The sequence below is a fragment of the Anser brachyrhynchus genome, assembly GCF_964034855.1.
Source record: "Anser brachyrhynchus genome assembly, chromosome: 8".
Classification (NCBI taxonomy): Eukaryota; Metazoa; Chordata; class Aves; order Anseriformes; family Anatidae; genus Anser; species Anser brachyrhynchus.
The window spans coordinates 17,535,792-17,549,666 of record NC_137702.1 but is presented as its reverse complement, the minus strand read 5'-3'; the positions used below and the strand labels follow the sequence as shown (position 1 = coordinate 17,549,666).

At 39.3% G+C, this 13,875-nt stretch overlaps 1 protein-coding gene across 7 annotated transcripts in view; it reads right to left on the bottom strand.

Annotated features, from left to right (window-relative positions):
* HMCN1 (hemicentin 1) overlaps positions 1 to 13,875 on the bottom strand; it is a 246,794-nt gene that overhangs the window by 100,424 nt on the left and 132,495 nt on the right. For all 7 annotated transcript variants that reach the window (XR_013954316.1, XM_080602312.1, XM_080602311.1 and 4 more), the window contains 10 exons: positions 13,301 to 13,460; positions 11,180 to 11,354; positions 8,634 to 8,761; positions 6,549 to 6,821; positions 5,388 to 5,483; positions 4,780 to 4,974; positions 3,561 to 3,691; positions 2,711 to 2,858; positions 2,101 to 2,227; positions 1,047 to 1,201 (listed from right to left, as the gene is read on the bottom strand). Coding sequence is in view for 6 of the 7 variants with exons in the window: in XM_080602312.1 (XP_080458438.1) it covers positions 1,047 to 1,201; positions 2,101 to 2,227; positions 2,711 to 2,858; positions 3,561 to 3,691; positions 4,780 to 4,974; positions 5,388 to 5,483; positions 6,549 to 6,821; positions 8,634 to 8,761; positions 11,180 to 11,354; positions 13,301 to 13,460 (1,588 nt within the window). In the remaining variant the exon portion in view is untranslated. The remainder of the gene's footprint in view (positions 1 to 1,046; positions 1,202 to 2,100; positions 2,228 to 2,710; positions 2,859 to 3,560; positions 3,692 to 4,779; positions 4,975 to 5,387; positions 5,484 to 6,548; positions 6,822 to 8,633; positions 8,762 to 11,179; positions 11,355 to 13,300; positions 13,461 to 13,875) is intronic.

Here is a 13,875-nt window from a genome sequence, read left to right as displayed (position 1 = left end):
TTGGAAAGTAAAGACAGATTCCATTCTACTACCACAAAATCATCTCTCCTTGCTGAAGAGCCTAAAGTAAGGTCTACTCATCTAGGGGAGATCTGAGTGGTTTTTATGCCTCTAATCTCATGACTGCCACAACCCCGATCACCAGAGAGTCCTCACAGCATTTCCTTTGCTCCCAACAGAAACAGACTTCACTGTGATTGATGTACAGGCATACTTCCATGCATGTGTTTACCCCATGCTTCAAAAATGTCCAAATGAGGGAAATAATGTAACAATTTCAGTTATCAGCACAAAAGAGGCAACAGCTTCAGAAGCAAATCCATAGCTAACAAGGAATCATCCATCAGCTTGAGGGCTCATGCAGATTCCCACCATTTACACTCTGGACTTAATAGTCTTATCCTACCTATGGATTCCTGCATTTGTTTCCCCCATCATTTCTGCAAGCACTGTATGCTTGCAGTTTTCAGGTATGACGGGGCTTTCAAATGCTCTTTGTCTTCCAAGTGGAAAAACTCTTCTTGCCTCCTTTCACTTCTCCTTCAAGTCTTCTTTCAAAAGCTCCTTTCTGCTTTCATGAATTTTTCCCTTCCTTTTCTCCCAACTTTTTATTTCCGCATTTACCTAAAACTTTTGTATATTGATCACAGGAATTAATCACAAGCCTGTTCCCCATGCAATTTGCAAAGACTCGACTACTAGTAAGAATAAAAAAGCACCCTCAGTGCGCTTTAAAGTTCTTAAAATAATGTTAACATAGTTACCCACTGCTAATGCTTCTTCCCTTATTCTTCCTTTATTATTCAGTTTACACCAGCTAGAGAGAGATGACATACCACACTACCTGAAGATCTTCTGGACCATTCTATTTCAAAGACTATTGGGTCTGATTCTTACTGGTTTTGCACTTTGCCATGTATTTTTGCACTGAGTTTAGTTTATTCCTGGATAATTAATTTATATTTGTTTCAGCATCTCCATTCAAAATAGAAATCTTATGTGCAAAATTGAAATATCTTCTAGGATCATGGATTCTGTAAACTTACCATGGATGATCAGCTTTATCTCCTTCACTTGTTTGCCAGCAGTATTAGTGGCACTACACTGGTAACGACCTTTGTCAATTCTTCGAGCACTCCGTATGTGTAGAACTTGATCTTTGTCCAGAAGCTCAACATTCGGATCGCCCAAGAACAAGGGCCTGGAATAGAGATTATTTCACTTCACAGAACTCTGACCCCATCCTTTCAACATCAATTTAAACTGACAATAATAACAAGCGGTCCTTTAATGGCAGTAATTGTATTAAAGAGTATCATTTAGCATTAGCAACAGCATAAATCTGAAGAACCACTGTAAAGAGACAAACTATTATAATTATTTTGATGCCTAGTTTTCAGAATAAACCAAAACACAAAGGCACTTTATGCAGGTCATCCAGAATACTAGCATCAGAGCCAGAGTCCTACTCCTGATCTCAGTGTCCTTTTCTAATTACTAGGTCATGACGGTCCTTTGCTGATAACAAAATGTCCATGTTTACTAGATCAAAGTATCAACATATTAATCTCATTTCATATCAGAATGAGTATTAGCCAATGTCTATACTGAACTATATTGTTTTAAATTCATCCTGGAAGATGAGATGAAGAATTGAAACATGCAGGCAAAAACTGTTCTAAAACCTTTAGTGGCACAAGGCACCAGCTAGAAAACTGTTTGACATTGTTACTGTCTACCAATTAAAAAAATCATGCCAGCAAAGCAAACATATTTTAACTAATACTACATTTCAAATAATCCAGATAGCATAAACTCAAAGTAATGGTTACACCTATCTTGGTTCATGCATTGTCCAGTTTCCTATACTGCAAATATGCTCTGCAAGTGCCTGCGTAATGGGACAGTTCACAAAGAAAAGCAGGATGCTAACTTTTGATTAAAAGACTTGCCATGTCACTACCAAAAATTGTATCCAGTCATAACAACTCAACATTATGTAGTTAAAAGCAGGGCTTGCTGATACTGTGCACCTTTTTCCTCTGTGTTCTAAGGAAGGAGTAACTTAGACATAGACCACAAAAGCAATGATATACTTACTTGCCATCTTTGAACCAGTGAATGTCAGGAAAAGGAAAGCCTTTGGCTCTACATTCCAGGCTGATTTCCTGGTTGAGGATGACTGCAATTTCACTGGGGGTGTCAGCACCTATTATACTTGGTGGAACTTTAAAAAGACAAAATGTTACAGTAAGAACATTTAAACAGGGAAGGTAAGCTATGAAACTGGAAGAAATGGAGTAGTAGTGAGTCATATTAGTCCCTTGAAACAACTTTAGTTTTCACTGCAAAACTACTCCTGCTAGTTCACAACATCAATTCTACCACCACAAGCATTTCCACACTTGTGCTGCTGAACTGCACAGAAGAAAACTCCTTTGTATCATAGAGCACAGTCCCCCAAAATACAAAACAAAGTATCAAATACCAAAATCCAGAAATGAAAAACAGCATTTTGTCTCTGCTATTATGAAAATGGCAAATTTTAAGTATTCATAAGCCATCATGAAGAGTGCTTCAGCAGCCAATACTTAATGGACAGTGAGAGGGAGAACCTTTTTATAGTAAGTTGAAATTTACTGGCTTCTTAAATATCAACTGTTTTTCAGATCACCATCTTAAAAACAAACAAACAAACAAAAAAACTAACCGAGTATATCTAGGTTGAAGAGTTTCTCAGAACTTCCTGCTACATTTATGGCTTTGCATGAATATTGTCCAGCATCATCAGTAGCAGCTTTAAGGAGCTTCAGTATCTTCCCGTTGTGCAAAATCTGGAGAGCACTGCTTTCCACAACCTTAAAAGAACCCAAGATATTATGTGATCCAAGTTACATCGGCCAAATATCACAGATGGATTTTTTTTTTTACAAGAGAATGGTAGTTTCAATCTAAGGATAGCCTATTTCCCTTTTTAGTTACAGCACTAATCTCCTCAGGTTATGCAATCTAACCAATATGACTTGTAGCTCAACATAGAATAGAGGGTGAGAAAACCAAAGAAATTCTTTGTTTATCAGTAATGTTTAGTTATAAAGTTGCATAAAGACGTCTCTCTTCATTTAAACTCACTTATCAGCTATGAGTAGAAGCATAGGACCCTAGGATAATCCTGAAGAATTCAAATCACCTCCAAGAATTCTCATTTCTCCAGCTACAGTATGAAGAAAATACTATTACTGGTCCCCCCTGCAAGTCTTCTGTCATCAATAGTACTGGGAAATTGCTAAAGTTAATCATGAAAAAATCATGAAAAAATCATAAAGTTAATCATGAAAAAGAGTTTACTTTTGACTTGTTGAATAGATGAATTAATGGATTAGTCATATTCATCTGTCTTTGTGTGGGTGTTCTTAGTGCAGTTTAAATATACATACAGGTATGTACATGTATTTACTTTAAATGAGATCTAATACCAAGCACTCAAAATCAAAATCAACACAAAATATTCTGGAACTGCTAATGGCTATGGTTACTTCAATTAGCTTAACAGTACCTACCTGGGTGTCTTCTTTATACCAGGAGATGATTGGGAAGGGGTTACCAGACACTTCACAAAAGAGACTTACAGGATGATTAACAACTACAGATGTATTTGTCACCTTTTCTTGATCTCTAATTTCAGGAGGAACTACAAGGAAGTTCAAAATCATGCATTAAGTCTTTTAATCCAGTGATTTCCCACTTCATCCCTTCCCCAAGTCATGGACTTCTATCTTCTACATTTCTCATACACTTTTCACTCCCTCCCTGATGTTTCTGTTTCCCTTTTGGCTCTGGACATAGCTCCCTATGTTCTTTCTTCTCTTTCTCAAAGAACAGACTCTTCTCTTGTCCTATAACAGACTCCCAGCGAAATCCACTGAAACACAATCATCAGCAGCATTTTAAGATAATAATCTGTAAGATGTCACGTTATTTGCTCAACATATAAAGGAAGTTGGACTCTCTAGTTATTTGCTCAACATATAAAGGAAGTTGGACTCTCTAGAGTCGTCCTTCCTCTTCATTGCTCCAGTCATCTCCAACAGTATTTGCATATCACTTATCTCACTATGAGTACAAAGAGAATGGTCCCATGTGGTAGATTAGAAAATTCAAACCCCACTGACAAGGCCCTGCTGGCACGTGATGGAATTCCTACATTTCTCAGAAAAAGATATAATCCTGCTTGGGCATCAGAGCTCACAAGGGAAGTGACAGGGCTGGGAAAAAAAATACTCTGTAAGAAGCAAAGTGTACCATATCAAAACATACCTCGCAGCCATCTATAGATTTTCTATTTTGCAATTACGATTAGGAAAGAAGAATGTCAGGAACAAGTCTTCTCCTATTCTACACTCATTCTGACAAATAACTTCTCTTGTATTTATGCTTGAAAATGCAGACCTATCTATCACCCAAACTTTAATTTTTACAGTGCAAAAAGTCTTCACTTTTTACTTGCATTAAAGTTATCAACTATAACCAGAGCTCTTTACAAATGAGACTCACCTGACTCTTTGAGCAAAACAAACATGTTTGGATACAATGTTACAGTAAAGAGAAATAATAGAAAATACATGAATTGTAACAGAATTGTAGAAATACAAGTACTTAGAATCTTTTTTTTTTTATGAATTAACTACACATGGGCAGGTTTGGGACACACAATTCCCAACAATGAAACAGAAGATGCTCTTCCAAAACAGTTCCCCACTAGTTGTACTTATTATTTACCATGAACTTTCAGGTTATATTTTCTTTCTGTGTTTCCAGCTTCATTGGTTGCCACACAGATATACTCTCCATTATCAGAAGGTGTAACAGAAGCTATGACCAGCAGTGTGCCATCCTCCAGAATTGAAATTCCTGGTTCGCTGCCTGTCAGCTCTCTTCCGTTACGTAGCCATTTGATGACAGGCTTTGGAATACCTAATGAGAAATACGAGAAACTTCAACAGTTCACTTAGCTCAGAATAAGAGGGATTCAAATAATTACTATTGCTTGCTGGAAGTCTTGCTGGCAAGCACAATCCAGAGGAAGGCCATGAGCCTTCTGATTTACAGGAAGCAGCTACTGTTACAGTATGATGGTAACATAAAAAATCTTAGTGCTAAACATTCTAACATCCATGTTAGCTACTAAGGACTTTTTACAGAGTTTCTATATGCAGTGGTTGTTTTAATCACTGTTAGTTTGAATTTTCCACATAAAGTACCTATGCAAAACACTGTGTATATTGTACATTTTTACCATGACAGGGAATACAGAGAAACTTAGCAATTATCAGTGGTCAGCAGAAAAGTATACTTTTGTCACTGGAAGAGGTAATAATGATACACACCTCTTGCTGGACACGGGAATGCAATGCGTTGATTTGCCACTCTTTCTTGAAAAGGACTATTGTATGGAGGGTCAAGATCATCTATAGTAGGTGACTCTGAAAGAAAATTAGATGCTTAAAATTTTTTGAACTCTGCTTCCAGGTGTGAAAATACAGTCTGGCAATTCCTAACTTTTAAGTCTCAGTCACACAAGGTCAGATTCCAATAACCTGCAGTGACAAATACTACAAGCAGTTTTGACTTCAAGAGGAATATTTAGGAAGCAAGCAGTACAAAGAAACTTTCCAGTTTGACTGAAATTGGTTCTAAAATCCACTATATTTGTTTCAAAGGCAGAGACAGCATTCCTACAAATTCTGAAAAATATTAGATAAATTCTTTCCCATACCACTTCTTAGTATTCCTTTCATCCTTTGTTCTGGCATCTCATTTTAAACTTGTGTGTGGACTAAGACTACACAAAGAATATTGTTTACAATTAAATAAAATTACTGGCAGTTCTTTGTTGTTCGTAATGAGCAGTTCTCAGCAGCTCTAATCCAATGAACCAGAATGTTGCCTTTAAACTATTACAAAGAAGAAATACTGCCTGCTTCAGTCAGTCATGCTACACTGCTGTATGTCAGCCGATCAAGTGAGGAGTTATACTATATATTTAAATTGGCGCATAACCATTGTTGCCCCATCACCATTTTAATAGCATACTGACTGACAGAGCTCTTCTTTCAGATTATTTCAGCAAAATTCTAATTCCATTTAAAGCTATGCCATCAGGCTCTGATATTCAGAAATAGTCTGTGAAAATGTGAGATGTGAACACAGAGAGAATATTTTAAAAGGAGGTTTCCCATACTGGAATCTGGTTTTAATTATCTAGTACAAAACAAACAAACAAATTGTAAGTACCTTCAAGTTTTTTTTTTAAAAAGCAATATATTTTGAGTTTCTTATTTCTGCTAACTCTGCAAAGATTGTGTGTCAACTCTAATTTTCCTTAATTAATATCAGAACATAACAACATCTAAAACAGGTTTAGATTTTACATTATTTAACTGTCAACAGCAAAGGGTACTGTCCTCCAAAACATAAACCAGACAGCACTGGCATGAAATTATACTCAGCCAGGGCAGGAGGCAAGGTCATGACCCTAGCAGAAATACCTTGAACTTGTATTGTTATCTCTGATGCGTCGCTGCCCACTGCATTACTAGCAACACACTTGTAGATTCCAGCATCAGGAAGCTGGACGTTGCTGATGCTCAGAGATCCATCCAGGCCACGGATGAACTGCCTGCCATCTATCAGCACAGCACTTCTGCCTCTGAACCAGGTGACTGTTGGCGGAGGGATCCCCTGGGCACTGCAGGGTATGTCAACTCTGTGGCCAGCTTGGACTTTCATAACCCGAGGCCCACGCTGTATCTTTGGAGGAACTATGCAAGAAGACAAGTTAAGTCCACAGTAACGTGAAGAAAATGATGTATGAGATCATTCTTGAAGGAAATTATTCTCTTTGTCATTTTAGACAACATCCGTTCTTATTCAATGAAACACAATTCCCTCAAGTGACTAAAAAAAACAGAACTGCATGTCCTCTACAGATAGGATGTACAATCACCTATTGCTAAACTTATCTGGAGAAGCTACATTTCAAATTCTACTGCATTACTTGCATGAGTAGTTTAAGCTCATTATATTGAGCACATTTGAAAAGCTATGGGTACTGACTCTTCACAACAACAACAACAAAAATCAAAAGCTTTTATGATAAAGTTAATTACAGTTCCCCTCTGACATTCTAATTTCCTTCCCCTAATCCCTAATCTCTGTATGCTTCCAAACACAAGTTCAGACAAGGAGATAAAGTATGACTGGAGATGACTTTTTTGGTCCCAAAGAATAATACAAGTCTGACTTAACTCTTTTGCTGCAATGTTTTTCTTTCTAAGGATCACTGACAATAAAAAGACTTATAAAGAATGTCTGAAACAATAACAAGTACCATTTTTTCAGACTGTCTGTTAATGTACAGTTACAGATAAACCAAGATGTGCACTGATATGAGACCTCTCTCTACAGGAAACCAGACAGTAGTCTGTTACAGTCATTGTAACTGAATTAGTGTAGTTGATGTTTTCAGAACTGCTGAGGGCACGAGTTCCAAGCTGGTACATTTGTGGTATGTGATCCACTTCAAAGATGTGTGCTGGCAGCAGGCACTGGCAACAACACTTCCAAACTCTACATGAAGCACAATGATAGATCAGCTTCGTCTGGGCTGTGCCAGGCCATGGTTCTGGCACCCACTCTCCTCTGTATGTTAGCATTTGCAGCAGGTATACATGCACAACCTGTACTTCTGTCGGATGCAGGTGAGGAGGAATAAATAGGAGAGCACAGAGCTAACAATATGTGACTATGTAGGTGGTTAAGAGACTGTGGCTGGAGCCCCAGCACAGTGAGAGCAGGAGACAAGGGTGTGAGAATTTGATGATTTATGGTAAGAAGGGGAGTGAAGAGGACACAGGTCCTGGCTTGAGTAAGAGACACTAGAAACCTTCACTGAGGGGCAGGAAGGTGAGCACAAGGTCTTGTTTGAACAGAGAAAGGATAGTAAGATGGGCTAAGGTATTAGTCTGCAAAGGCGGGTACAGAATGCATATGCACACAGCAGGAGACAGCAGCAACTGCCTACCCATAGGAGATACAGCTGCACACTGGTTTATCTACCACTAAAGCCAGCGTGCAAGCAAACTTAGACATGCACTGCCAACAGAGTTTGGATATGTAATTCCTATCAAGTTGGTGGGAACTTGGCATCTGCAAGCCACGGGCAGCTTTGCTATTCTCAGCCATTGTTTGCAGACTTACTTCTGAGAAACTTCTTGCACAGAGAACACGCAAGTTCATTAGAACAAAAGTTTTCAGTTCTTAAAGCTCCTCTGGCTGACGTAAGAAGAGTCAAATGTCCTGTATAGCTATAATTCTTCCTTGAGTCTAAGTAACATTAAAGGAAGGTGTACATACATGTATATATATACATATTCTTAGGTAGTATGTGTGTATACGATAATTCCATTTCATATAATCAATACCAACAATTTGCATATGAAGATAATATGACCAGAAGATATACAGGTCAATAGCATTTAATGTACATAAGGGAAAAATGTTTCAAAATCTCCACATGATGCTAAATTCCATGTGGAAAATTGCAGATGATCATCCTTTAACTTAAAACTTACCATGTATACTTAACTTCACTGACTGAGTCACATTCCCAGCAATATTTGTGGCTACACAGAAATACATTCCACCGTCTGAAATTTGTGTCTCACTGATCTTCATTGACCCTGAGGGAAGGAAAGTGTGTCTGGAAAAATAAGAAGCAGATACGCTGTATAAACATGTACTGAAAGATGAATGACCTCTACTTACACATAACTGATTGCTATGAGCTATAATAACACCATTCTACAGAGCACACTGAGCTGTGCCATATTACTAAACTGTGACTTATTCATTTATTCTAACTCTTTACTGAGCCATCACATTTAGAATACACAGCAAATATCTAAAATATAAGATCCAAATTACAAAATTTGGTTCTAGCTACTTAGAGGAGATATTCAAACCTGCCTTATCTCTAGAAATAGAAAAAAAAATCAGGTAGAGAATTGGAGCTCTTCAGCCCCCCATCACAAATTTATGCTCATCCCATGTTAGCAGGGTCAGAATGTTTGGGTTAAACAGCTTGATTCTACTTCATCAAGGTCTAAAAGATGTTATGGTGTTAAAGACAGGGGGTGGGGGGTGAGAACATGTGTGTGTGTTCTGGAGAGAGTATTCTGACTCAAAACTGCCAGTTCTGGTGTTCATAGAATTTGTCACTATTCTTGACTAAATAATTAACCACATAGCAGTGATTTTTACTACAGCTGTGGTCACAGGCTTGCAACATTACAAAATACAGTCTTGGCCAGCTAAGCCAAAGTCGTCTTCTGCAGAAGTTAAAAGCAATAGAGGAAAAAAAATAAGGAGGGAAGAAAAAATGACAGCTAAGAATTAACAGGAAGTAATTAGCACTCAAAGTTATATGCAGAATGTAGGCAAAGTTGGTGGGAATACGTGGTATCACCCATCTTCCCTTCTCTGGCAACTCTCTAATCAGGACAATGTTATTATATGGGTATACATGGTGAATTTGGAGATTGTAACAAGCTGTAGAGATGAATGGAAAGTGAAATGCACTTCATTCAGGCCACCCGTATCTGTCTGATATTATGATTCCTCCTCTATTGTCCCTATTTTTCCAATACTTTTTTTTAATAACCCCAAAAGATACCATTACGGGGGTAACTTTGCTCCCATCACTTTGCCCATTTGTTATATTTGCTTTCTGATAGAAGTTCCTTTATTTCTGCTTTCATTCTTCTTTTGTTTACTGGTCACATTTCTAACATCAACTTTGGGTGGTCTCAAACAATTTTGTTTGTACTAATTCTTTAACTTTTGCTGACATTTGTAAACAATTTTATGGAACGGGCTGAGCTGGACTGCTGCTACTCTGGACAACTTGGATCTCTCCACAGTGAGCAAGTAGCCTAATTTATCTATGTCTCCTGAGGTAAAATGAGGACAAGTAATGGACCAAGAATGCAGATTCATTAATTCAAGCAATTTGCTCATAGGACTAAGCAGAAAATTCCACACGGAGTATTAACACCAAATTAACTCCCTGTGCACAAGCCTCTTCCACATAAATTGCTTGCCCAGCAGTTATCAGTTGCTAAGGCTGTTACAGACTCACTGGAATGGGTGGATCCGAAGCCAAGGTCTGGCTCACTTTCAGGTCTGTACAATTCCTTAACATTTCATTCGGATCACTGAGAGACACTGGGAAATAGGCACTGCAATTGCTATAGTGTGCACCTGGCAACATTACCATATCCTCGTTTCCGAACACAGATGTAGCCTTTACACCTTCTGAGGTATCTTGGAAACTAGCAAGCACTAGCACACCCTGTGAGAGCGCCTGGCACTGCAAATGAGTGCGTACAGCTGATAATTCCCCTTTTCCCTCTCTTTTTTTTTACCGTACTAAAATAGTATGGTAGAACTCCAACATCGTAGCCCACAACATATACTAGACAATCCCCAAAGCCACAGTTTCTAAGGCTGTGTGTAAAAACTCAATGTTTTTACAAGCATTTGACTAAGCTTTCACATTTTCAAGAATACATGAAGGGTTCGGGATTCAAAGCACAGAGAACAATAAGACCTTGTAAGTACTCCCAAACATTTATCATCTCTACTCTGCTGGGGGCCCAGACTTTACATTAGTAAGAGACCAGACTTAAAATTAATAAGAGACACTGTTGTCCTGAGCATAGATTTGAAGTTTTTAAGAAAAGAAAAACAGATTTTTAAAGACATAAGATCAGGCATAGATTATGTGGGTCCCTGGACACCACCACAGCACACATACTACAGGATCCTCGTTTGTCCTGGCCTCCTGAAATTGCAAACTTCAGAGCAAATGCTGAAGTTCTGTATACAAACACATACTGGAATGGAAGCCATACAATCACGTACAGTCTTAGCATCTTTCAGAAAGACATACACTCAGTTTGGGAAAGTTTTCTTAAACTTACTAAAGCGGGGTCCTCTTGGAAAATAACTTAATACTTTCCAATTGATTGTTAAGCAATTGGAAATTATATACCCTTCCAAAATCTTGGTATCTTAGACGCAACTTCCTTTTTCTTTTGTTTTCATCAAACATTGTTACCTTGGAGAGAACGGAGATATGAGCTGCATCTCTTTGGCCCAGGTAATTATGGGAGGTGGCAAGCTCTTTACTTCACATGGAAGGGTGACATCTTCCCCTGCAGTTACTGTGATATCTATGGGTTTGTCATATGCATTTCCTTGCTGGTCTCCAGGCCTGGATACTCTAGGTTTCACTATAATATGGAACATGTTAAGTAGATGAAATGAATATACATATTTGTACAAATGTAACGCTATACCATTTTACTTCAGATTACAGAATCACAGAACGGCCAAGGTTGGAAGAGACCTCTGAAGATCATCTAGTCCAACCCCCCTGCTGGGCAGGATCACCTAGAGCACATTACACAGGATGGCACCCAGGCAGGTTTTGAATATCTCCAGAGAAGGAGACTCCATAACCTCTCTGGGCAACCTGTTCCAGTGCTCTGTCACCCTCACAGAAAAGGAATGCCCCCTCATATTCAGCTGGAACCTCCTGCGCTTCAGTTTGAACCCATTGCCTCTCATCCTGTCACTGGGCACAACTGAAAAGAGATTGGTTCCATCCTCCCAACACCCTCCCTTCAGATATTTATATACATTAATGAGGTCTCCCCCCAGTCTTCTCTTGTCCAGGCTAAACAGGCCCAGTTCTCTCAGCCTGCCCTCATATGACAGGTGCCCCAGTTCTCTAATCATCTCAGTAGCCCTCCTCTGAACTCCCTCCAGTAGTTCTATGTCCCTCTGGTACTGGGGAGCCCAGAACTGGACACAATACTCCAGGTGTGGCCTCACCAGGGCTGAGTAGAGGGGGAGGATCACCTCCCTTGACCTGCTGGCAACACTCTTCCAAATGCAGCCCAGGATACCGTTGGCCTTCTTGGCCATGAGGGCACATTGCTGACTCATGGTCAGCCTGCTGTCCACCAAGACTCCCAGGTCCCTCTCTGCAGAGCTGCTCTCCAGCAGGTCAGCGCCCAGCCTGTACTGGTGCTTGGGGTTATTCCTCCCTAGGTACAGGACCCTGCACTTGCTGTTGTTGAACTTCATGAGGTTCCTCACAGCCCACCCCTCCAGCCTGTCGAGGTCCCTCTGAATGGCAGCACAGCCCCCTGGGGTATCAGCCACTCCTCCCAGCTTGGTGTCGTCAGCAAACCTGCTGAGGGTGCACTCCGGTCCATCGTCCAGGTCGTTGATGAATAAGTTGAACAACACTGGACCCAGTACTGATCCCCTGGGGGATACCACTAGCTACAGGCCTCCAACTGGACTGCACCAATAAGCACAACCCTCTGAGCTCTGCCATCCAGCAAACTATCAATCCACCTCACTGTCCACTCATCTAGGCCGCACTTCCTGAGCTTGTCTATGAAATTAAACGTTTATTTCTTGTATCGGGTATATAACATTGCAATCCTATTTTTTTTTTAAAGATGTGTCTGCGTTGGACTCGCTGTTGTAAATCACTGTAATGCTGATGTACAGTGCCTGGTTAGCTCAGACACTGGCTGATGCCTACCTGCAACACCACAAATATCAGCAAGACTGCACTGTCTGCCTAAAAAGCTGGACAGCGAACAACATATGCTGTTCATGTACATGCTGAGCTCTGTATTGCATAAGTAGTTTGCAACCAATACCTGAACAAACTTATACTGCAGCATCAATAACTACAAGCCATAAACATCTTGCAACACAAATCTAATAAATCAAATTTTTTTACTATACTGGGAGATGGTATGAAGCCTTAGGAACAATGAGATTAATGGATCTTCATTCTCTTATCAGCAAGAAATTATATTTCTATAGAGGTACTTCCTACCCACTTCTATAAAGGATGAAATTAAATCAGCCCAAGTTCCTAGGTCCATGACCACAAGGTAACAGGCATCGGGAGGTGTTAAGGGAATCACAGAGGCCGAAGAATTGGCTTTTCAATATCTGCCATTTGTAAAATTGCCTAGTATGTGGATCCAGTAATCTAGGACAGAGCCAAAAGCACTAATTAGAGATCAGTTTAAATCCTATTTGCACTGTGGGTATCTTACTTCACTATCTACCTGGAGGGGGATTGCAGTCTAAACTAGAACTCAATGAGTGGATTGAAAAATGACATTAGATTTTAGCTCGTATATACCATAGACAGTCAGCTGGACTTTCCGCGTAGCATAACCAGCAGCATTTGTTGCAGTGCACACATATTCCCCAGTCTCTTCACCCCCTGGTGAAACTACATACAGACTTCCATCAGACCCTGCAGAAAACTTCCCATTGCTGGGAAGAATTACTTCTCCTTTCTGTAGAAAGAAAAAAAAAAGTCCATAGTGCCTGGATGTTTAAAAATATAGCAAGTTACAAATATTTAATTCAATAAAAGCTAAGCCTTACAGAAAGAAAATCTAATGAAAACATAAAAACTATTACAGGAATATAAAATTTGTTAGTGCCTGTAGCAGCTTAATTCATTGTTGCAACCCATTTGTATGAAGACTGCTGTATTTTCAATATAATGCTGGGTCCAATTTTTCACAGTTCTGTAGACAAAACAACTTGCAGGCAGTCTGACTAAACTAAGCAATATGTAATATACATTACAGTACCACTTCTTTTGTTTATGGCTCCTATTGTTTATGGCTGAGATGGACAAAATATTTTGAATTAACTAAGAAGTTTAGCCCCAAAATTCTATCCATTGAAATTAACTAACTTTTT